The following is a 25,198-nucleotide window of genomic DNA, read 5'->3' as shown; positions in this document are numbered from 1 at the left end:
AAAACACTGTACAACCTTTTTTCCACATTCTTCTAACTTCTATCATAGAAATCAAAACAAAACTTCTGAGCAATCAAATTATTCCCAGCCGGCAAAAGAACAGAAAAAGAAACCAGTAATGTCACAGAATCCAGATGCAAAGCATCAAAATAATGCTCGGACAAAAACGAGTGACTAACTTCAGAATCAAACAAAACACGACAGGGATGTTCAGAAATGTAAATCATACGTGTCACAACATCCGGAGCATCTCGAGCCTCCTGCTGATTCAAACTATACACACGTGGCTGAACTGGAGCTGGAGCTACAGAACTACCAGACTCCCTCTATTCACCACTAGGTGGTCTCCTCGCCACAGAACCTGAACCACCATCTCTACCAGATGATCCTTTAGAAACAGTACGTGGAGGAACTGTCCTCGGCCTTCCTGCTGATCTGGAAAAACTATCAGATCTGAACTCAGATCGTCGATCAGATCTAGATTGTGGACACTTCGCAATCCGATGTCATGGCTGACCACATCTAAAACACTGACCAGTCATCCTGCAGCACTGGCCAAAATGTCTTCTTTCACAAGTCTGGCACACAGGTGCCCCACTAACTGATCCAGAATTAGTAGTACTGCCACTACCAGAAACTGTAGTGGACACAAACTGTCCACTCCTCTTGGGGTCTCCAGATACAAATCTCTTCTTTCTAGAAAACCCACTGCCAGAAGCATCACCACTGAACCTCTTCCTACTAGCAGTCCATCGCTGCTGAGTAGCCATCAGTCATTCTCTATCAGACGAGCTCTCTCCATAAGATCAGAGAAATCAGAAATGTGAAATGGCACCAGGGGCTGCCTCAGACTATCTCGTAGTCCCTCAGAAATTTATAGCATTTTTCAGCAGAAGTACTCACCGGCTGCGGAGCATATCGTGCCAGAGCAGTAAACTCTGCCTCATATTGCATAACTGTCCTGCTCCCCTGAACCAACCTCAGAAACGTCTCCTGCATTTGCTGTCTTGCAGAAGGAGGTACAAACCACGATCGAAATACTTCAAAAAATTCTTCCCAAGTAATCAGAGAGTTCAATTTACCTTGGAACTTTTCCTCCTGCTGGCCCATCCACCAGCGTTCAGTTTCGCCATCTAATAGAAAAACGGCTAACGGTACCTTCCTGTCCGGAGGACATTGCATACCATCAAATGTCTTTTCCAACCTTCTTAACCAATCCTCAGTTGCTCTGGGCTCAACAGTGCCCTCAATCCTCGAAGGTTTCAATCTCAAAAACATTTGTAGATGTCTATCTACATCTTCAGATCGAACAGTAGATGCCCTATTCTGAGTCTCGCTCATCATCTGAGCAACCAACGTAGCAAACTGCGAAATTGTATCAGAACCAACCACTGGGGCAGTACTGTTCACAGGAGCTGCCTGACTAGCACTCTGCCCATCAGTCATATCTGGGTCTGGCAGATCCATAATCACACAGAAAACTATGCACAAAAACAACATAATAAAAATCCAGACAAATCAGAACTACCCCCGACAGACTTACAGATTAATTCCTATAGCTCTGTCTTACAATCCAAATTCAAAAACCAATTCTCTGATACCACTTTAAGATTTGCCACGACCCAACCCGACCGGAACGAATCCCTTCGCGTCGGGCCGCGACAACTGATGAAAATCCAGGATCTAGTTTTGGAATTTACTTCAGACTTTCTTCCAAATATTCAAACAAACAACAAAACAGAGCTGCTATAAACTTCAAATACATATAAAGAAATGCATTCACTATTTTCTTCTTTTTTTCATCAAAATAATCATATACAATACAGTGCATGGCTACAGACAGAAAGAATAGAACAGAAAGTCATGACTGTATGAAAATCAAAAGTACAAAAATACCTAATCACTGATCAGACACATAACTGCTAATCCAAGACTTCATTTCCTTTCACAGAACCTGAAAACCACGCTGAAAACAAGGATGAGCTATTAACTCAGCAAGACTATACTCACCAATCAAAATTTCCAGAAATTCACTTCAGAAGACACATCAGAATAGCCGTACAAAATTCAAACAGTCGTACATAAGTCGTATAACAAACGGAACAGCTACTTGATCAAATAGAAATCACATCACAGATACATGAATTCAAATCAGAGTGCAGAACAGATCTTACAAAACTTATAAAGCTTTCAAATCACAGAACAGATCAGATCGTACAAATCAGAATTCAAATCAGATAAAATCACATTTCAGATATCACATATCACATATCCCTGACCCTGACAGAATCTCGACGGATTCTGGCCCCTTATATCTCCCTTCCCTGACACTGACAGAATCTCGACGGATTCTAGCTCCTTATGTCTTCCTTTGTGCTTATAGCACCAGAACAGAATAAATATACAGAACTTTCAGAACAGAACTTATTTTCTTTTCAGATTTCCCTGACATAGACAGAATCTCAAAGGATTCTTGCCCCTTATAACTCCCTTTTGATATCACAGCACATCAAAGCATTCAATTTAGAAATCAGATTTCGTTAGAAAAATCGTCAGCGACATAACGGCAATATACAAAATTTACACTGAATTCACAGATTCAGAAATTTACCAAATTACCACAGATAATACAAAACATCATTGTAAGACTTTTATTATATTGAAGCAACATTTTCAGACATCCAGATAAATTGTTATTCGATCAAAACTCCGTAGAATTCAAAATACCAGATAAAATTCTTCCAGAAAATACTCAAAACGTGCACAAATATCATCTCAGAAACATACCAAAAGTTACGCGGTAAAAAGTTCATCAGTACAAAACGGAATCAATTATTCGCTAATGGAGACAAAATCCGCAACAGAAAAGTCGTCAAAATCCTTGTTTCTGAAAATTGAGAAAGACGGAATGTGCCTTATTTTGAGTCGGTCAACTTTCTCAACTGCAGCTACGGATGGAAACGGACAGAAGTCGCCTAAAAATCACTTTTCTTCATTTTTCCTTATGTTTTCTCTCTCCTGCCCTTTAAAAAAGATCTCATTTCTATATATATCCAACCAGATCATCCTGGACGATCCAAAATCGTCCCGGGATGATTTGCCATTTGGACGAATTTCGTTTAGATGAAATAGTTATCGTTCCTGGACGAGTTGCCCTCTGGAATAATTTCGTACGGACGAACCCCAGTTCGTCTTGGGACGAACTTCTCTATCCAGAAAACATGTACAACCTGTACCGATCGTCCCAAGACAATCCAACTTCGTCCTGGACGATCCTGAAAGGAAAACTTCCTAATTTATCCTATTATTAATTTGGAAAGTCTCATAATTTGAATTCAAATAAATTTGAAATTCAAACTCTTTCCTAATTAATAAATCTATTTGAGGAAGCTCCCCAAATTGCTCCCAATCGGAAATTAATTTGGATTTAATTTCAAATCACACATTCATTGAATGTAGACACATTGGTTGAATGTGAACACCCTTCCTCTCCCTCCTTTGGCCGACCCCCCTATTCCCTCTCTCTTAATTAATTCTCCCCATTAATGCTCTCAATCAACGCCCTCCTTTCAAGGTGTGCTGCCTCACTTATTCTCCATTAGAGGAGATTCGAATTTCAAAATTATTCCCTCCTTTCTAATTATAAAATATGAAATTAAATTTCAGATTTTAATTTTTTTCCGTCCACCCACCTAAACCCAAAACTTGAAATTAAAGTAGCGTAGACCCTTAGCCTTGGCTGACCACCCCAACGTCTCCCTCCTCTCCTTCTCTTCTCCCTTCATACACCATCTAAGGAAGAAGATACACAATCGTGGCCTACTCCCCATGAATGGCCGATCCTGAAAGAGACCATGGATTCGTATACGATCATCAAGGACGAGTAAATGTGTTGAGATCACCCTTCTTCGAGCTCAATTTGGAGATCGACCACACCATTGATGACTGCATCGACCGAATCCTCTTCACTTTGACGACTGCCATCGACGAGCACCAAATCTTCGAACATTGGCGAGTTATTCAACATCCACTGACTCCTTCCCCTCCCGCAAGGTTTTCATTGGGCAATACTGTAGGCGTATTGTGTCTTTTGTTGGCGTCTTTAAGTTTGCTAAAATTATTCTTCCGTTAAAACAACCTTCAAGAGTGAGAGTGAGGGGAACTCAAGGTGAACTGATTTCTGTTACTTATGCATTTAGCTTTAACTATAATTTTGTTGTTATTTTAAAAGTGTCATTCTAATCTAGTTTGTAACCGGGTGCTAAAGCACAACAACAACTAATAAATCCTAGAATCTAATCTTGTGAAATATTAATTTTAAAATTAGCAAGCTTAAGAAATTTTTATTAAATTCCTACAATTCTTTTTATGTTTCACATCACAACTAGCCGTATTTTCAAGGCCATTGAACTCTAGAGGAGGATTGATGTTGGCTTCTTCATTTAAGTCACTATTCAATAATCCATTTTTAACATCAAGTTGGTGAAATGGCTGGTCAAGTTTGATATCCATTGAGAGGACTTGAATGATGTTGAGTTTCGCCATAGGAACAAAGTTTTCATAATAGTAAATCTCATGAGTTTGGTGAATCTATCTCCAACTAACCACGCTTCATACTCTCAATAGATTCATCTGATTGATATTTCATAGCAAAGACTTGTTTAGATTCCATAGGGATGACATCCTTGTTCTTTGAATACTTTCCCATGTTCCATTTTTTGAAGAGCTTTTATCTCCACATCTATCATAATTGGAGTTTCAATCTTTGTTATGTTGGAGACCAAGTTTTTAATGGAAGACATGTGAGAATATCGTAGCACATTTGGTAGAGGAAGTTTGAATATGGATATGTGCTTCTCTTCTTAAAGCAATGTGTAATTCTTCAATGATATCATAACATGGAAGAGTATGTGAGTTTTTTGAGTCCATATATGATTAATGACAAGCTTCGGGAGATAGAGTGGTTTTACTTTTAGGTAGATTATTTCTTTAAGAGTATACATGTAGTTAAGAGGGTTGTTGTGGGGCCGAGTGAATAGGAGTTTCATTGATTTCCATGTCATTGTGTCTAGGAAGGTTGGTGGCATTAGTGGGTTGGAGAATTTTGGAGGAAAAAAATATTAAAATTTCCTTCCTATTCTATCTCCCTCTTTAAGTTAATTTTAGACCAAAAAGATGTCAGATGAGTGTAGAATGAGTGTGTTGATGTCTAAGAATAAAGGTGATGTACAAGATCGTGCGATTTATAGAGGAATTAAGTTAATGTGTCATACTTTCAAACTTTGGGAGAGAGTTATGGAGCATAGGTTTCGATGTGATTCTATTGTTTCTCAAAATCAATTTGATTCATGTCGGTTAGGTCTACTATGGAAGCTATTAATTTATTTGAGAGGTTTGATGGAGAAGCATAGAGAAAATACGGAGGATCTTCACATGATATTTATTGATTTAGAGAAAGCATATGATAAACTTCCAAGAGAAGTGCTATGGAAAGTTCTAGAAAAGAATGGTGTTAATAATGCTTATATTCAAGTCATTAGGGATATGTATGCAGGTGATGTTACTTGTGTTCAAACACAAGTTGGTTTGATCAAATATTTTTCTATTTCTGTTGGATTACATCAATGATCAGCCTTAAGCTCATATCTTTTTGCTTAGTCATGTAGTCATGGATGTTCTTACTAGACAATTGTAAGAGGTTGTACTCTGGTTTATGCTTTTTGCTGATGATATTCATCTTGTTGATAAGACTAGAGGGAAGTTGAAGGTAAACTTGAATTATGGAGATCAATCTTAGAGTCTAAAAGTTTTCGTTTTGAGTAGATCTAAAACTGAATATATAGAGTATAATTTTTGTAGTAATAGATCTAGTTGAGGGTTTGTCTTTGGACGATCAAGTCATTAATAAGTGTACACGTTTTAGATATATTGGGTCTATTGTTTAGAGTGATGGTGAAATAGATGGGGATATTAATAGAAGAATTCATGTTGGATGGTTGAAGTGGAGGAATGCATTAGTCTTGTTGTGTGATAAAAAAGTCCCCCTCAAACTTAAGGAAAAGTTCTATAAGATGGTGGTGAAACCTACAATGCTTTATGGTGCAAAATGTTGGCCTTTAAAAGAGAAATATAATATTAAGTGTTGTAGAGATGATGATGCTCGGGTGGATGAGTGGATTTACTCTTACAGATAGGATACAAAATGAGTGTATGTGAAAATGTTGGAGTAACTCAGTGCAAGATAAGATTAGATAGAGTCACCTTAGATGGTTTGGTCACATAAAACAATAGCCTTCCGATGGCTTGATTAGGAAAGTAGATATATTAGATTTGACTTGTATTAAGAAAGGTAGAGGTAGACCTAAAATGACTTGGTTAGAAAATATTAGAAATGATCATTCTTTTTTAGATTTAAATGAGAATTTGACTCTTAAAATAACGCAATGGAGAAAAAAGATTCATGTAACCGACCGACCCCACGTAGTGGGATAAGAAGGCTTGATGTTGTTGACATGCTGTTGTTATTGTTGTTGTTGTTCTATCTCCCCCTTGAGGAATTTTTTTTGAAATAAGGGTTTATTCTCAAACGTGACCATTTTAGGTCAAATTCTACATACATACATACATACATACATACATTTTTTTATGGAAGTAGTATTTGTAATTCTTTTGATTTGCCTCATACCTAAAAAGTATATCTTTAATGAATTGTGTTTTGAACTAAAGTACATTAGTAGGAAGACAATTTATGAGGTAGCAAGTTGTGAGAATGTCATCATCTCAATAATATTTAGCGGTATTAAGGGTGACATAATGGATGTAGCCACTTTTAAGAGATTTATATTTTTTATTCAACTATATCATTTTGTTGATGTGTTATGGTAAGAACTTTGATGGATAATATTTGTTCTGATACAGATAACTTTAAAAAATATGGTTAAAATATTTCTTACCTCCATTAGAGTGAAAGATTTAGATTTCAACGGAATATTGGATTTTGACTATATTGTTGAAGTTTTTGAAGATTTGTTCAGCATCAAATTTATCTTCAATAAGTACAACCAACACACATGGTTATGACCATCAATAAAAGTAATAAACCATCAGTTGGAGTTAAGATTTTGAGATTTTTGATGGGCACAGGATAGCACTATTCACAGGGCAAAAATATTCATTGGCTTTATAATTTTTTTTAAAGAAGATATTTAGTTTTTAGCAAGCTGACAAAATCACATTGGAAAATATATTTCTAATCAATTAAGGAAGAAAGTAAGTTTGTAAGATTCATAAAATTAGGATGACCTAATCTAATAATGTCATAACATAATTTAGTTCCCTTTCTTCAGAGAAGAAAGATCTATGTTGATTGCGAAGGTATGATTACTCTTTTTGGAATCTTTATCATAATAGCATGGACTTTTGACCTCGTTAGCATTTCTAGTCGTTTTCCTCGATCTTTTGTCCTAAAATATACAAAATTTTGATGAGTGTGATTGTATACTTGCAATCTTTTGCTATCTTGCTTGTATATTAGATATTGCAGGAGAGATTTAGAGCATACAAAATATACAACAATAACAACATCAAGCCTTTGTCCCACTATGTGGGGTTGGCTACATGATTTCTTTTTCATCATTGTGTCTTGTTAAAAGTCAAATTCTCATTTAAATCTGATAGAGAAATATCATTTCTAATATTTTCTAACCAAGTCTTTTTAGGTCTATCTCTACCTTTCTTAACATAGGTCAAGTCTAATACCTCAACTTTTCTAATAAGTCAGAGTTAATTTTAATTACCCCTATCCTAACAATATGGGATAGAGATCCATTTCTTCTGACTTTGAGATTTTCAATTTAGGAAGTATAGGATGAGAATAGTTAAGGAAAACTTATTAGTAATCCAAGATTTTTAGCCTCCCTTAATTCAATTAATCATCTTTTTGGAGTAATGAAAGGGAGGAGCTGACATTTTTTTCAAAAGTGAGCAATTTGTATGAGAGGTATGCTTGTTCTTTATTAAAAAAAGAGTAAAAGCCAAACATAGTCCAATTATTGAATATTAATTTGATTTGTTACCTTTCATAAAATCATCAACAGTTTTCTCATGTGATTGGTCTTTTGAGAGACATCAAACCAAATGTGTTTTTTTTTTCCATGCCTCAAGTCATGCCCTAAATTTTGTTTTGTATTTCTGATGGCAAGAGTATATTTTTCAATTATGAGAGTTTTTTTATTACCTCCAAGCATTATAATTCTTCATCTTCTTTCTTCATTTTGAACTTAAAAAATCCACCATGAACTTCATGCAGGTCTTTATTTAGATTTGCAATGAAATCATTACTTCTTGTTTTCCTTAACGAAATTGATTTATTTATCTGCAGACTCTCCACACCAATCATTTATCTTAAAATTATCCAATTCTTACCATTACCAAATATTTGAGGGTGTGGTAAAGTATTCAGTAACACATGCTTTTTTGTTTGATGTCATGGGCATGGCCTTGTAATCATATAGAATTGATTAACCAGGATATTAAGAAGACATTATTGGTTTTAGGTGATTGAAAGGGTCACCATTTCAGTTTGACAGGTGGTACCATTCAGGTATTATATCCTTCCTCTTCCTCAGATCATTGTTAGAACCGTGTGAGATCATTGAAAGTTCTTCCCATTTAATAAGTAATTTCAAGAGGTAAGTGCTCTATGGAGACTACCGGATGATGGTATGGTTTGGAAAAGTGGAAGGAGAACTTGTCTTCTCTGCTTTGCTAGATCCAGTTAGGGCCCTCTTGCAGCTGTCGGCTATAGCTTAGATTGAACCTAGCTCTAAGACCATGAAATAAGTAGAAGAGAAATAGGAAGAATAATTAGAGAATCCTCAGTTTGGTTTATTTTGCTGAAACATTTGCCTATTTAGAGTTTTGTAATGGGTACAAATAAAACTTATTGTCCATCTTCAAAGAAAAATTACAGCTGCAATTACATAAAAAAAATGCTACCTATCGATGATGGTATCCCTAGTAATGAAATAATAGGCAGCACAACTACCAAATTTACATAACCTACTGCCTCCATGCCAGTAATCCATGTGTTTTCCAGCTGCTAGATCATTAATCTGATAGCCACCAAGCCATCAAGGGACCCATCCTTTGCAGTAGGAGCTGTCTTTCCCTCCTAGGCTGTCTGGTAGCATCAATTCCCCATGATTTCCACCTCTAAGGGACCTGCTAGCCACCATGGTAGAGAATGTTCTTTTGCTTTTATAGGAAAGAAATGCTGACATTCTTTTACATTTATATTTTTTTTGTTTTTCTTTCCTCTTGCTTATATATAAGCACATGTATGCTTTTTCTATGATGACAATTGAGTTAAGATATAATTCTTTTGAATTCTCTCATTAGAACATGATATTAGAGCCATGGCCTAATTTTCTCGGTCTTCCTTGAGCATTCGATGTCCATTGGCTTGCTCTACATTTCTCTCTAAATGCGAACAATATATATTTTATCAGTTTCTCTCTTTGAGAGATTCTTATCTCCATATCTAACCTAGTCCTCTTCGATGATCCCACCCATTTTCTTGCATGGCGAACTTGCATAGGCATTTGGCCTCATTCTCTATTATCACAAGACTTGTCTTTTTACCACTACAATCTACCTAGGTTCTCCTTGATGTGGAACGTACATGCAAAGATGAATTTCATAATGAATTTTCATGCTTAAATTTTTAGAGCTCAATAATTATATCTTTGCATTGAATTTAAACGTCGTAATAAAACACTAAGAGCGGTAAGACGAGCTTAGGCCGAATCACTTGCATAAAAATTTAAGGTAAGAAAACAGTCAATTTAATCTAACATTGCATACATGAATGGTTCAATGTAAATACCTAAATTAACAATGAGATTAGGCACTATGCATGAGTTCCTTCACTCAACTCTTTCAATTTCTAGGCATTAGCGGAGAAGTATTGACATTATGTTCATGACTATAATAATAACCACAATCAAGGATGTAACTATGAAGATAGCGAATCGGATGTTGAGTTTACCCAAAGACAAGAGAAATATGCACTCCGGCAGGATGGTTTGAGTGTTGGGGACGACTAGGACAGCCACCATGAGCTTCTTCGCACCATCGATTAGCCAAGACAAGGTCTGGATCTTCAAAACAACAGCAGTTTTTGATTTGGACAGATTCTGGACCTCAATTGGAACCTTCCGGATGAAGGTATGGTGCTAGGAGATTTGTAGAATCAGTGGACAGCCAGTTGTAGAAGAGCGGTCAGCAGTTTGAAGGTTTTAGGAGGCAGAAATTCAAGTTTCCCTCGCTGGAATTCTTCTGGATGCCGTTGGGCAGCAACCAGGATTTGTGGGCAGCAGGTTAGGTGCTTTTACGGCTGAATTTTGTTCTGGACAGCAACATTATACTCAGAAAATCTGAGCAGCAACCATCCCATAATGGGCCGGCGGTTTAAGAGGAATCAAGGAGGAAATTGGGTAGCAATTAATAGCCTATGAGAGAGATGGAGCCCAGTGAATGGCTGGCCACCTAGAGAGTGGAATAGGATTTAGAAATCATAAGTACGTGGGGCCCATGTTACTAATCCAATATTTGAAAAAAGAATCTGAATTGATTCTCAGATTTTGTAAAATAGGAAAGTTTCCAAATAGATGAGTAATCAATTGGGGAAGATTTGAATTTCAAATTTGAATTGAAATTCAATTAAGATGATTTCCTAAAATCAAGGAACTATTTTAGGAAAGTAAAAAATCTGAATTAATTCTGAGATTTTATGATAGGGAAAGTTACCAAAATTTTAGGCTCTCATTAGAAATAATTTGAATTGATCATTCAAAATTAGATCCAATCAATATGGAAGCCTTAAATCAAGGAGCTAAATTTGGAAAGCATTCAAGGCCTCATGAAAGCAATTGGAATTTCAATTTTTGAAATTCAAAGGAGGTGGAAGGGGGAAGCCGGCGGCCAAGGCAAGGGGCTGGGCTAGGAATGAGGTAGGGAGGCTGGCGGCCAAGGCTGTTAGGGGGCCGGCGGTCTGACCAGTCCAGTATGGACGGCGGCAAGAAAAAAAATTGGGGAGGAAGAGGGTTTGAATGTAGGGTTAATGGCATGGGGGAGGGATCGGGTGGCTGACCGGCCAAGTGGAGGGGTGGTGGCGAAAGATCCGGCGGCTAGGGGAGAGGGAAGAAAAAGAAATTAGGTAGAAAACCAAGAGCTCCACCAAGGGGCTGTTGGGTATTGCTTTGAGCCTCTCCTAGGCTTTCCTCACTTGAGAACTCACAAAGAGAACTCTAGAACTCACAAAGAGATCCAAACAAAAATTTTCATTAGCAATAATCATCATCCTCTCCAAGAGGAGGGAGAAGGCTTAAATAGCCAAATACATGAATGAAAATAAAAAGACACAATTGCCCCTGGGCAAACATAAGACAAAGCCCTCAAGTGAGGGTAGAAAGGGAAAAGTACAAAAGCAAATCAAATACATAAAATATATCAAAATAAATAGACATGATTGTAGCCGTTGATCTTCGATGTCCTCATCACTCCTAGAACGTATCCACCAGCTCTTTTGTTCGTACTATTTCAACCTCTCCATTGATGCTTTTAGTTGATATCTTTATCAATCTTCTCTATCAATAGTCTTATTTAAAGATCTTATTTGTTTCTTCTCTAACAGATATCTCATCGTCAACTGCTATCTCTTTCGCAGATCAGTTGCACTCTTCTTGCGACACTTAATATCTGAGCAACAAAACTTTCAACTATTTCATATTTGGTAATTAATATTTTTGGACTTAATTTGACATCCTTTATGCCACCTTAAGTTTTCGAGGAAGTGTTATCATATCTAAATTATTATGTTCCCTAAAGATTTATAGTAGAAAATTGCACTAATATTGTTATATTTCCTTAGTATTGATGATATTCTTGGTTATTGTCTTTTTCATTTATTACTCATTTTCTTGTTTATTGTAGGAATTTGCACATATATGCTTGTGATATGAAGATAATTTAGTGTAGATGTAGTCCTGTTCAATTTTTTTCTCCTATAACACTCCCAGTTGGATGATAACATTCTTTGTTGCAATTCATTAAGCTGTTATTTGAGGCTGCAACTAATTTTTTTAATCCTTTGGACGTTCCTCCACAATTTCTAATGCTGCCTTTTGTTAACAGTCGCATTCTTTTGCAACTATTTTTTTTGCACTCATGGTGAAAACTGTTTTGCAGGTTGAGTGCTCCCTCATGGCTGACATGGCAAAAGAGATTGTTGAAACTAATGGATTGTCTAATGGTGATTTAATTTGTGGATTCAACTAGTTGAAAGTGTCTGAAACTTCTATAGGTTCTAAAATTCTGTTTCTGTTTTGCAGTTATAACAGTTTTAAAGGGAAAAATTGAAGAAATTGATCTACCAGTCACTCATGTGGACGTCATCATTTCTGAATGGATGGGCTATTTCCTGTTGTTTGAGAACATGTTGAACACAGTTTTATATGCACGGGACAAATGGCTTGTAAGTATTTGGTAGAAGTTTAGATTTGTTTGTACATTTTTGCAATATTTCTGTTCCATGTTATTTGAAATCATAGTTAAAAGCTTTTTTCGACTGGTTGAATTTGAAATTCCTTTTTCCATTGTCTGATAAAAAGTTTTAGTTCTGATATTAAAATGGTTCATCATTGTTGACATTGGAAAGCAGAGAATCAGTTTTAATAACATTTTTAGCATCTGAGATGCTGGCTTATACATTCTAGTTATGTAGTGGATCGTTGATACTTATATTTGTAGTAGTGATAGCTGCTGGGTTGGTAAGTGAGTCGAGTTGGCTCAAACTCGACTCGGTGATGAGCTCGTGAGTTGAGCTTATCGAGCTTCGAACTCGAGCTCAAACTTGAGCTCGCATATTAAACGAGCTCGAGTTCGAGCTTGATGAGACTTGGCTCGTTGGCTTGCGAGCTCATCTCATTTAGATTGATATTTAAAAAAATACAAAAAGTTGTCTTATTTAAAAAAATATGTTGTTTCTAATGCTGCCAAAAAATACAAAACATTAATTGCATTTAATGCAAGCCTACATCTCCCAACTACTGCTGTGAATTCAAAAATAATCATTAGCTATTTTTTAAAAAAATGGGCTCATCTCCTCTTCCAATAAAAAAAAAGCATATTCTTCATCTTCAACCCTCTTCTTCTCGAAGGGGTCGTTGAGCTCGTCAATGGATCCAAAGTTTGACCCCAATGTAACTCGGCGACCATGCCTCCTTTATCCTTACTTCCTCCTTTCTCTAGTGAGCAAAGATCATGAGTTGGTGTGCTGAGTTCTACTCCCAACCTCCTCTGGCGAGCCAAGCCCATTGTAACTCCCACGACCAGACATTCCAACTTTTCTGATGGGGCAAGTTCACGAGTCAAGCTCGATCCCGAGGCAACTTAGGCGAGCCGAGTTCGTGCTCATCATATGGGCTCGATTTGAGCTTGAGTTCGAGCTTGTCTCTGTGTTGACGAGTCAAGCTCAATCAAGCCCAAACTCGAGCTTGACTCGACTGGTTTACACCCCTAGTTAAGATATTGTCTTTATTGTTTTGTGTAAAATATGGTTGTCAGTTCTTAGATAAAGTTTTGCAAAATAGACAAGATGCGTTGTAAGTCATTTTTCTAAGAAATTGATAGTCTTAAAGTCCGAAGAAGGTATACATCGTATAAAGAAAACAATTAAGAGTGGAACTAAATAAACTAAAGCTAAATCATGGACAAATAGCAAGAGTAAGTGGTCTCACCAATTTAATGGATGATAAGTATCATTGTTGTAGGTCTTTAATTAAAAGCCTTGCTGAAAAAGTGCCAGAAACAGCAATCCACCAGTAATTTAAGCAGCCCGATTGCCTGGCAGTGGAGTAAGAGATGAGAACGTGAACTAATTGCCCCCCACAAAATGAAACTAAAAATTTAAACTTACAATATATAACTGATAAAACACCTTATATGGTCAGTTGAAGTCAAGCTATATTTAGTAAATTGCAGAAGCATTGCATATGCGGTCCACTCATGTATTCATGCTTCTAAGACTTAATGATAATCAAAATAAACGCCTATAGCCCTCAAAGTAAACTGTTAAATTGTCCGAATCCAGAATATTAGATTAGCATCTAACTAAAACATTTCATATGCTTGTCGAAGCTTCCAAATTGACTGTTAACGAAGTTACAGGTTGGGACAACTGAAAATTGTATCACTAGAGTCATGGAGGTAACTTATTAATATAAACTCCTCTGTTTAAAATTGCGCAATAAGAGGCGCGCCTCTGCGCAATTTGACCCAAAATCACCTCGAGGCTTACGCAATTCCTCTCCTAGCAGAGGCGTACGCCTCACTTGGACTGAGGCGCGCCTCAGAGGCGCAATTGCGCAATTCTGGCTGAGGCGTACGCCTCAAATATATGCTCAGTACCGTTCTCATTTACGCAATTCTTCGTCGGTGAGGCTTACGCCTAACACCGCCTCGAGGCTTACGCCTCGCCTCACGGACGAAAAACGCCTCGAGGCTTATTTACGCAATTTTAAACCTTGATAAACTCTACTGGAATTGTTAATGTCTCTCAAAGCTTTAACTAAGATTAAATAGAAACTTAGAATGGTAAGTTAATGCATAAAGTATGGATACTGTAGGAGAACGCGTGGATATGATACAATGTAACATGGAAATTTGGAAAGCCCTAAAAGAATACTTGAAAGAATGAAAAGTGCATGTATCAATTATCTATAACCTATATTGATATTATTTTAAGGTGAATGTACAATGATCAAGCTCCGGCTCTGTTTACCAAAAATTATCTTATATTCGGTTTCTTTCGGAGAAGGAGAAAGGGTGTAACAGAACCCCTCCTAGGAAATGGGAAACCAGCCTTTGTTCGGTCCTCTCTTTCAAAGCTGTTAAGCATTTCTTTCCCTCTATCAGGCTAATCTCTCTGGCTTTTAGGGCAGGAAGAGGAATTGCTACCGCACTCAACAGTTGGCCTAGCTTAGCACTGCTTACAACAATTATCAGTTAGATCTCATGCAGATTCTTAGCTAAAGTTGCAGTTTCAATTGAAGGCTAAGTTCTTAAACTCTATCCTAGCATATTTACAATCTTTATCTTATATAAAGTAATAATGACATATGTATAATTAAATATTATTGTTAATAAACAGGCTTAGAATTCACATAGGGTTGTTTCTATGTTGTTTTCCACAAATTAGTAGTTGCACCATAATTTGATTTTGGTGGAATGATGTTTGGAATCCCAAGCTTGCATGGGTAAGCCTCTTCATGGTTTCAATTCCACAAAATCATCAGCAGATATGCTCAGTGATCTTTGCAGTGGTAAATTTATCTAGTGCAACACAATGAAATAGAGCATTAATGTCCTAATGCAAACTTATCACATTTTAAATGAAGCTTCACACGTAATAATGGTTAAGTATCTTGAATGGCATAGTTTATACTTTGAAATGGCCAAGTTAAATTTAGCAACCACATTATTAATAATGGTTAACATGAATTTATTTGATTCATAAAATTGTTTGTCTTTGCCATAGATTAAATGTTACATGTTATTCTTAAGGAACTCTTAGTGCCTGCGTGGAATCAGTTTTTGTTTTTTAATTTTTTTTTTTTAAAAATTAAGAAAATAAAAGGATTAAATATGTTTGATAATTATTTTATTTTAAAAAGCTAATCAAATTATTTTTATAAACATGTAAAACAAGTTTTAGATGCTTTGTTTTTTTTTTTTTCAAAATAATTTTCTTTTTCATCCCACTCCGTTAGCTCCTAGCCTTCTCCCCCAGCATCTGCCTCAGCTTCACTGTGATTTGCATCATGAGTTGCTTTGGCAATGTCTCCAATTTCACAGAAGAGTTCATTTGCGCTAAGCAACATTTGTGATCTTCCTTTATCCTTCAAAGCAATGGAGGCATGCCAATATGGAGCAAAGGTGTCACCTCCAACTGCTTGCATTGTATGTGGCGTTGCAGTCGGTGATTACTTGCTGGCCGATAGCTTTTCCCTAGTCTCTCTATTCAATTATGATGTGGAACCATCTAACCAAATCATGAGAATTGGATTAGTGTACTTCGTCAATAAATTTTTTTGACCAAGAACATCTACCAAGCTTGCAACATTGAAGCTATGGACTGGTAAGAGTTGTGATGTTCACAGGGATGGCGGTGTTAGGGGTGGTGCTGATTACCCATATGATGATGACGAATTTTGATACTGACCATATACAGTATAGGGATACATTAGGGCCTAGTTCTCCAAAAAGAAAATCAATCTGTTTTTAAGATACGAATCCTATTTTTTATTTCATATTAAAACACATAAAATAGAAACAGAACAAATTAAACATAAAAATTCCCAAATAGTCCCCTAGTATACGAGATATAGTTACAAGTGTGAGTTTCTGTCAATTCCACAGAAACACAAAAATAAAATAAAATAAAATAAAAACCGTTGTCACACATATACATAAAAGAATAACGCAAAAAATAAGATGGTTTGTAATAACAAAAAAAGGTAATATGTTCCCTACAAGGCAGCTGATGAATCTGAACTTCAATTGTCCTTTCTCTCTACATTAATAAATTTATAGAAGTTTGTAGTTCCTTTTCCTTCTATGGGTTTTTATTCTGCAGGATGTCATAGATTCGATCAAGGAGCAAACTATATGCTTTATTTGCCTGACCTTAAATGCATTGATTTAAGCAACTGCAGTAGCGAATTCAGTACGTAGAGCTCAATTAATTTTATAAGAAGGTAGAGGATGACAGCTTGGATTCTGAAAGAGACCCAAGTTTGGGAATGTGTTCCAAAGGTTCTAAAGTTGAGTTTGATATATTATAGGTGAAATTATTTTTAACCAGTATTTCTATATTAAAATATTTTTCATCTTTGTCATTGTATGTTTGAGACTAAAAACCTAATACTCTTTTTTGTGTTAGTCATCTTTCTAATAAAGGATTGAATCAACTGGCACTTAATATATTTTAAATTGAAATAATAGAGAAAAATTTGCATTAATGTTCTTTAAAGTTTAAAAAATTGATTATCTTGAAAAGAATCAGTTCTGAATCAGCAAGGCATTAGCAGGATTTAAAAGAACAAGATTTGGACAAAAACGAGGTAATAACTTTGTATGATGGAGTATCCTGAGAAAAAAAATACAATTCTTTTCAAGCTACACCTTTTTTTATCAAATATATTAACAAATGCATTTTACTAGGACTATAGTTTTCCAATGGTCCTATAATAAAGGTAAGACACTTGTTTCTTAATCAAAATAAATATGGTAACCAAAACTTAGCAAAACTTATGGAATCATTTATGTTCATTTAACTTACAAAAGTATAGAGAGAATAAGGAGGGTCTACATATGATATTTATTGATTTAGAGAAAGCTTGTGATAAAGTTCCAAGACAAGTACTATGATTCTAGAGAAGAAAGGGGTTACTAATGCTTATATTCAAATCATTAAGGATATGTATGCAGGAGCTATTACTTGTGTTCAAACACAAGGTGGAGAAAAAGGATTCATGGAGCTATTACTTGTGCTTATTTTTAAGATTTAAATAAGAATTTGACTCTTAACATGATACAATGGAGAAAAAGGATTCATGTAGCTGACCCCATGTAGTAGGATCCTGACCTATTTTTGTTGTATATGTTGTTGTTCTATATGTGCTGGTTCTATTTTTCCTATTTAGGGTATACTTTGCTATCCTTGAGTTTTTTAATAATCAGATCTCTTATACATGTGTGAATATCAAAATCATTGGAATTGCCTCTCCCACAGTAAAAATCTACTAGGTCAGTATCCACTCTTAATGAAGGGTTCAATACTTTCTTTAATAAAATATTGGATGTCAATACTTTCTTGAATAAAATAACTATTAATTGGTCATGAAAATCACACATGTTACGAAGGGACTAAACATCTAATAAAAGTACTCGTTAATGTAAAGATAAGAAAAAGGCTTTTTATTGTTGTAAACATCGTCTGATTGAAAAGAAAAACAGATTGCTATCAAATTCGGAGCACTTCTATGAATAAGCTCTGTATTTAACCATACATTAAAGAGATTGAAATCTTATTAGCTTAGCCTGAGAGAGCATGATGTCTTGTTATTCATCACTGCATATTCTGTGAACGTGCCTGTTACCTCCATCGATTATATTGTTTTACAATAAATTTGCATAGGATCTAGTAATGTAAAATACCAATTTACTTATGAGCTTCTTTAATGAAAACATCAAGTTTTGAATAAAAGCATCAACCAGTGAATTTATAGGGAATTTTCTTTATTTAGAACATTGAGTTTAATGATGACTTCTTTGACAAAATCATGTTAAAATAGAAAAAAATGGAAGAAATGAGTTTATCTGAAATGCATGATAAATTTTTAAAAGCAAAATATGAATGCTTCTCACCATTATTAACCTCCTGATCCTAGAGCTACATCACATAATTTTAACGACCATAAACATAATTTGGTTAACTTATTTTTGGAATTCATCTGTGTGCAAGATTTAGTATTAACAACTGCAGATGTACATGTGCATAACTATCGAACATATAAGATACAGATGGTGGCTGTAGGTCGAGACAAAGAGCACAAGCTTTGAATTCACTAGATCAAAGCTTCAAAACTAGCTAGTGGTAATGCAAAATTAGTGTTGCATAAGTCAAGTTCTTGCGTTTGTCTTTATATGTGTATTACAGGTAAAGAAATTGGTTGAACAACTAGTATAGACACATGAGTGAAATCAACAAAGAATTTATTTTCAGATTTTAAATTAATGCAAATTGACCAGATTTTGTTGTATGATGTTAATCATATTGTATTTCTTGTTTTTAAAAAAAATTGAAAATGATCAATTTGCATTAGTTAAGAGAGTCTTAAAGTTAATATCTATGAACTGATTGTACTATATGATGTATTTTGTATTGTATGATTAGTTCTAAATATCAAATTAAACCTTCCATTTTGTATTTTCTTAATATATTAATTCAAAATTTGAAGAGTTCATACTGTATAATATAAATCATACTATTTAATATGTTTTCTAATTTAGTCTAATTAAGTAGTAGAAATTAAAGAGGCTAAGTAATACTCTTTAAGCTTAACTGGTTGTACTATATAATGTATATCATAAAAGCTGATCGATCAAAATGTATTTTTATGAAATATGCTTGTTTGTATTAATTGTATTGTACGATGTGAAAATCTTATTGTATGATTTGTGCATATTTTCAAAATAGTTTATTTTAAGGTTTAATTTTAATTTTTTAACACTTCGTGTAAATATTATTTTACAAATCATAAAACACGTGTGAGACTAGAAAATCTATGAGAAAGAAAGAGGAGTTCTTTTAGAAGATATTATTTTCCATTGAATTTGAAAATACTAAAAAGAGAGAAATCATTGTGAGAGTGCGCTTGGTGGTTGTTTTCCTTCTCTTTCACCTTAATCCTCAAATTGTGTTATAGCTTGTTGAGAGCTTATTGTACTGAAGTTGCAAGGGATCCATGTAATTTCAAAGTTAGTTTTGGTGTGCTGGTTTGCTACTTGATGGGCTACAGTAGCAATATTCTCGTTTGTAGTAGAGGGTGTAGGGTTTTTTCATTACCCATTAAAAAGAGAGTTTCTATGGCTGGTGGAGGCCAAAGGAGAGTAATGAAACCTTGAGTTGGAGGGTTTGAGGTGTTCACGGAGACATTAATGCCGAACCACTTAAAAATTTGATTTGTAGTATTTTCTTCAGGCTTCATTTTTCTTGCATGTTTACTTGTGCTGACTAGCTGTGGAATGGTATATCATTACTCGACCACCCTTGTTTGACAATGTATCATTTGATTTTTGGAAATTACGTTTTCTACCTTTATCAAATTAATTGATATTTGTATGTGGAACTTAGTTCGTGGAACTTAATTAATATTTGTTTGGAATAATTGATATTTGTAAAGTTAAATCAATAGTTATTATTGATATTATCTGTTTTGAGTGTAAAAAATTAGGTCACATCAAGTTGGAGTGTCTGAATGTAAAAAACTCATTTTAGAAAATGAAAGTTGAAGAAAAAAGTGATATAATTAGAAAAAAAAAATCTTAAAAGGTCTTCTAAATTAACTCAAAGATAGATTCTTAGGAAGGGATCTTGAGAAGACAACAAATAATTTGTGCTTGATGGCTAATGGTGACTTGGGCGATTTAGACTTGTGAGCGGATATATGATTTACATATGATGAGTTGCTTATCATGACTAAATATTTGCATAATGGCTTTAAATTGTTTAAAGAAATATTCAAATTTGAAAAGAATTTTTCATCTCTAAAAAAGAATATAACATATTTTTGTATGATTAAGATAAAATAAAGAAAGAATTAGAGGAAAGAATATTTATGCTTAGAATTTGAAATTGAATATGAATTGTTACAAGAAGATTATCTTGATTTGGGTACGTCTAAGCATGAGTTGCATCTTCAGATTGGATCGCTTACATTTGGAAATGATAGTTTGAGAATGGAAGTAATTGAATTAAGACAAGTTTTGTAACCCTTAATGATAATACTATTGGGAAGGTAATTTGTATTGGTTATATCATTAAGAAAATTTGCTTTATTTGAAAATGTTTTCTTATTTGATGGTCTAAAACATAATTTGCTAAGTATCAGCCAACTTTTGATTTAAATGTTTTATTAGGCTGTTTTATGAGTTAGGTTGAATAATGTCTATATGCTTGATATTAATAATATGCATGAGTCGGAGGAAATTTGTTGTATGAAAATTATATTAGATGTGTCATTGTTGTGGAATAGGATATCGTGTCATGCTAGCATGCGTACATTAAGAAAAATCACTCACTCAAATCTTATTAGAGGGATACTTAAATTGTATTTAACAAATAATCATCTATTTGATACATGATAGCTTGGGAAGCAAGTTAAGTCATCATTTCAATCTATTAAGACTTGTAACGTTTAGACCACATACTTGTAACATTTAGACTATTAGTAAGTCTTGCATATAAATTTGTCTGGACCAGTTAGCATAACATTTATAGGATGTAAATCAGATAATTTTGTTATTTTAAATGACTATATTAGGTTTACCCAGTAGGATATTTGACACATAGAAGTGATACCTTCAATGAATTTACACTTTTTTCTATTTGGATTTAAAGAAAAATCGAATAGTTGTTTTACATCATTCATAGTAATCATGGATGAGAATTTGAAAATCAAAGGTTTGAGAGTTTTTGCTATGGGTTAGAAATATGGCACAATTTCTTTGCACATAGAACACCCCAATAAAATGACATAATGGAAAGAAAAAGAATGTCTTTAATAGAGGATACCAAATAAATGTTGAATGACTATAGATTACCTAAATACTTTTGGGCTGGGGCTATTAACATTGCTTGTTATATCTTGAATAGAGTAAACATTCACCCTAAATTGCACAAAATTACATATGGGATACTTAAAGTTTGAACACCAAATGTGGGTTGCATGTGCTTTATATTGAGTAATAGTAAAACAAGTCTAGGTAAGTCTGAGCAAAATTAGATGAAGTAATATGTTTGGGGTACTCTTATGTTTGATAGTCTTATAGAGTATTCAACAAGATAACCTTAATAGTTGTGTCGTGCATGCTTTATTTAATTAATCCGATTCATTAAGTCATCCTTTAGAAGTTGAGCTCGAAGATGGTTTTTCCAACATAATGAACATCGAATTAAAAAGAGAAACAAGTAGAAGCACTTGAGTAAAAGTATGCATCTACTCATGTTAAGAATTAGAATAGAGGAGACCTCTCTGTAGGAATTAGGATTATAAATACACTAAGATAGAAGTTGAGTCAAACTGTATTTATATTAGTTGAGACCACTAGACAAGGTGTTTTGTTAGAAGAGTTTTGGTTTATCGCTATGCAGAAAAAATTAAATGGATTTGCTCGAAATGATGTGTGGGAAATTGCACCTAGATCAACTAATTAGAGTGTGATTGGAATGAAATAGGTTTTCAAAAATAAGTTTAATGATTAAGGATCAATTGTTGGAAATAAGACAAGCTTGGTAGCCGAGGGATTTAATTAGGTAGAGGGAATAGACTGAGAAGATTTGGACCTATAAGAGGTTTTTAGACCATCAAGCTATTACGTTTTTTTGTTGCTTAAAGGGATTTAAATCATATCAGATGGATGTGAGAAACACCTTTTGGAATGAAATGATTGAGGAGAGATTGTATGTTGAGTAAGTTCTCAACATATACAAATCATCTTTATAAACTAAAAGGCTTTATATGATTTTAAACATGCTCCTAGAACATGTTATAATAGACATTGTACATTTCTATTTAAGAATTCATTTAATAAGAGAATTTTGGATGCGACACTTCTTATATAAAGAACTAAGTTAGGCTTTCTGGTTGTGCAGATCTATGTTGATATTATTAGGTTGAAAGCAATTATTATGAGATTGGTGAATTATAATATTTTTTAGATTATAATGTTAAACAAGAAAGAAATGGCAAGGTTTGAAATTGCATATTCGGGTATTGAGGCGTTTTTCATTCATGAGGCGAGGCGTAAGCCTCAAGGCGTTTTGAGGCGTAAGCCTCAAAATCAAAAGATTGCGTAAACACAAAACGATAATTTTTTTATATACTAATGAACGAATAATATAAAACATAAAAAAGCATAAGATATGAATTGAAATCAAAATATCCCAATAATAAGACAACATGAAATATAGTTCAACTCAAAATTCTATCTTTCCCAAATCTAGTATTCTTTTCATTAACATATAATTCCAATTTCCAAAAAAAAAAAATTGCAATGACATATCACATAAGAACTCATAAGTCATCAACATTGTCTTCACTAAGGGGTTCTTCATTTAAATCATCATTATGATGAACTGTCCTCTCCCCTTCCTCCTCTCCTATAGAGTTCAATGTTGGGCATTTACTTCAAGATTTAGGTAAGTTTTAATATATATATAGTGTGAGGCGTAAGTCTCATGCCAGTGAGGCGAGGCGGGCCTCAACCAAGTTGAGGCGCAAGCCTCACAAAAAAACTTGAGGCGTAAGCATCGAGGCGTTTTTTACTGGAATTGCGCAAAGGCGGGCCTCAAGGCGAGCCTCATATTGCGCAATTTTAAACCATGAGAAATGGGATGTTTTTTAGTCAAATTAAATATATAAAGAATTTAATTAAAGTCTAAAGTCTAAAAATATTTTTGTCAATATTCTTTAAATGCCCCCATCTAATCTTAGAATATCGTTTTATTTTATTTTTTATTTTCTGTCCTTTTATCTTAAAGTCTAAAATTAATAATCGATGTTGGGTACATAAATTTTCACTTAAAATAACTTTACAATAATTGCAATATAAATTATCTAATTTTCTTATAGCAAAATAATCAATCTGTGTTTTACTATATCCATTTTTATAAGTGATAATATGCTCATATATTTTCTTAAATAAGGTATTAGCTATTAAAATATTATAAGCTAAATAAAAATTTAATATGATCTTATCACCTTCATTTGTTGTTCCAAACCCATAACCATCGTGAATGCTTTTAAAATCATCTACCTCTATACCAACATGTTCATTTAAATCTCCTCCAATAAAAATTCTCTCTTCAAGATGTATCTTTTGTATTAATTCTTCTAAGTCATTCCAATTTTAATTTTGAACCCATATCCATACCTAATTGAGGAGCCTAAACACTTTAATATTAACAATCTTAGCATCAACAACAATCTTTAAAGCTATAATTCTATCTCAAATTATATTAATTTTTATAATATTATCTTTCAAACTCTTATCGAAAATCACACCTACATCATATTTAGTACGACTCCTACCCGAATACCATAATTTATATCCTAAACTATCAATCTCCTTTGTCTTCTCTCCAACCAATTTAGTTTCCTAAATACACAGAATATTTATCTTCCTATGAATTATAATATCTATTAATTCCATTAATTTTCCTGTAAGGGAACTTATGTTCCAAGCTCCTATTCTAATTTTAGTCTCATGGACTAGCTTCTTTGCCCACATCCGTCCTTGATGTGGAAACTGATGCAATCAAAAATTTGGGAAGGGGCCCCTTCCCAAATTTTTCATCACAAAAAACATTCCTTTCTAAGAAATAGAAAATGACATGAATTGTCAAAATGACACTAAATATGACAATTGAACTAAAAAAAAAAACTTTCATATTATAATAAACTATTACAAACTTGGACACAAACAAACAACACAATAAAGACAATAACTTTTCTAAAACTGCTTGCCAAATGTTGAGAAGAAAGATACAGATGGAATGGCACTGCGGAGAGACGAAAGAGGTTAGAAGCCGAGAAGAAGGGTGGAAAGAAATCGCAAGTCTCCTCAAGAGATAGAAGAAGAAGAAGTGGACAAAGCTCGCAAGCTTTTCCAAAAACCCTCAGATTTCTTTCCAAAAATCATATTTTTTTTCACTTTTAAAACAACCACAACATCTTCTATATATAGGCATAAAAGAGGATATAGGCATAAAAGAGGAATACAAACAGCCCCAAAAACCCATCAAATACTTAATTAAATGAGGGAAATGAAAAGCCAACAATCCAGTCCAGATTTCTGTCTAAAAACAAACCAGAAATCTGTCCTAAATCTGCACAGAAAAACTGCAGGAAACAAGGAGTAAAGGAACGGAAAATAGCCAGCTAGTACAGGGAAACCAACAGCCACCACACAGGAACCCAAGGGGCATTGCATGGGAAGCCTCTCAGCACAGGAAACCAGGCATCAAAGTCACGGGAAAAGCCCTCCCCAAAAGTCATGGGAAATCAGCCCAGGCGGAACCCGAAGAGGTAGCCGCAAGAACCAAGGAGGCCCTCACGGAACCAAAGGAGCAAAGGCACGGGAACCCAAGAGCCATCCACAGGAAACGAATAGACAAGGGGAAGGAGAAGAGACAAAATTAATGAGCTACTAATAAATTAATAAGTGAACTAAAAACATAGCTCATAATGAGCTAACTCTTAGTTCAATAAATGATCTAAAAATCAGCTCATAATGAGCTAAATCTTAGCTCAAAAAATAATGAGCTAGCAAGCTCAAGGGAAGTCAAAACCAA

At 34.5% G+C, this 25,198-nt stretch overlaps 1 protein-coding gene across 1 annotated transcript in view; it reads left to right on the top strand.

The window, feature by feature from the left end:
• The first annotated feature begins 12,154 nt into the window (after positions 1-12,154).
• Positions 12,155-25,198, top strand: part of LOC110110226 (probable protein arginine N-methyltransferase 1) — a 16,866-nt gene continuing 3,822 nt past the window's right edge. The window contains exons 1-2 of the mRNA XM_020841610.2: positions 12,155-12,313; positions 12,393-12,535. Of these exons, the coding sequence (XP_020697269.2) occupies positions 12,229-12,313; positions 12,393-12,535 (228 nt within the window). The 5' untranslated portion in view covers positions 12,155-12,228. The remainder of the gene's footprint in view (positions 12,314-12,392; positions 12,536-25,198) is intronic.

The sequence above is a fragment of the Dendrobium catenatum genome, unplaced genomic scaffold (assembly GCF_001605985.2).
Source record: "Dendrobium catenatum unplaced genomic scaffold, ASM160598v2 fragScaff_scaffold_421, whole genome shotgun sequence".
Classification (NCBI taxonomy): domain Eukaryota; kingdom Viridiplantae; phylum Streptophyta; class Magnoliopsida; order Asparagales; family Orchidaceae; genus Dendrobium; species Dendrobium catenatum.
Note: the sequence above shows the minus strand (reverse complement) of the source record. Positions and strands in the feature narration are given on the sequence as shown.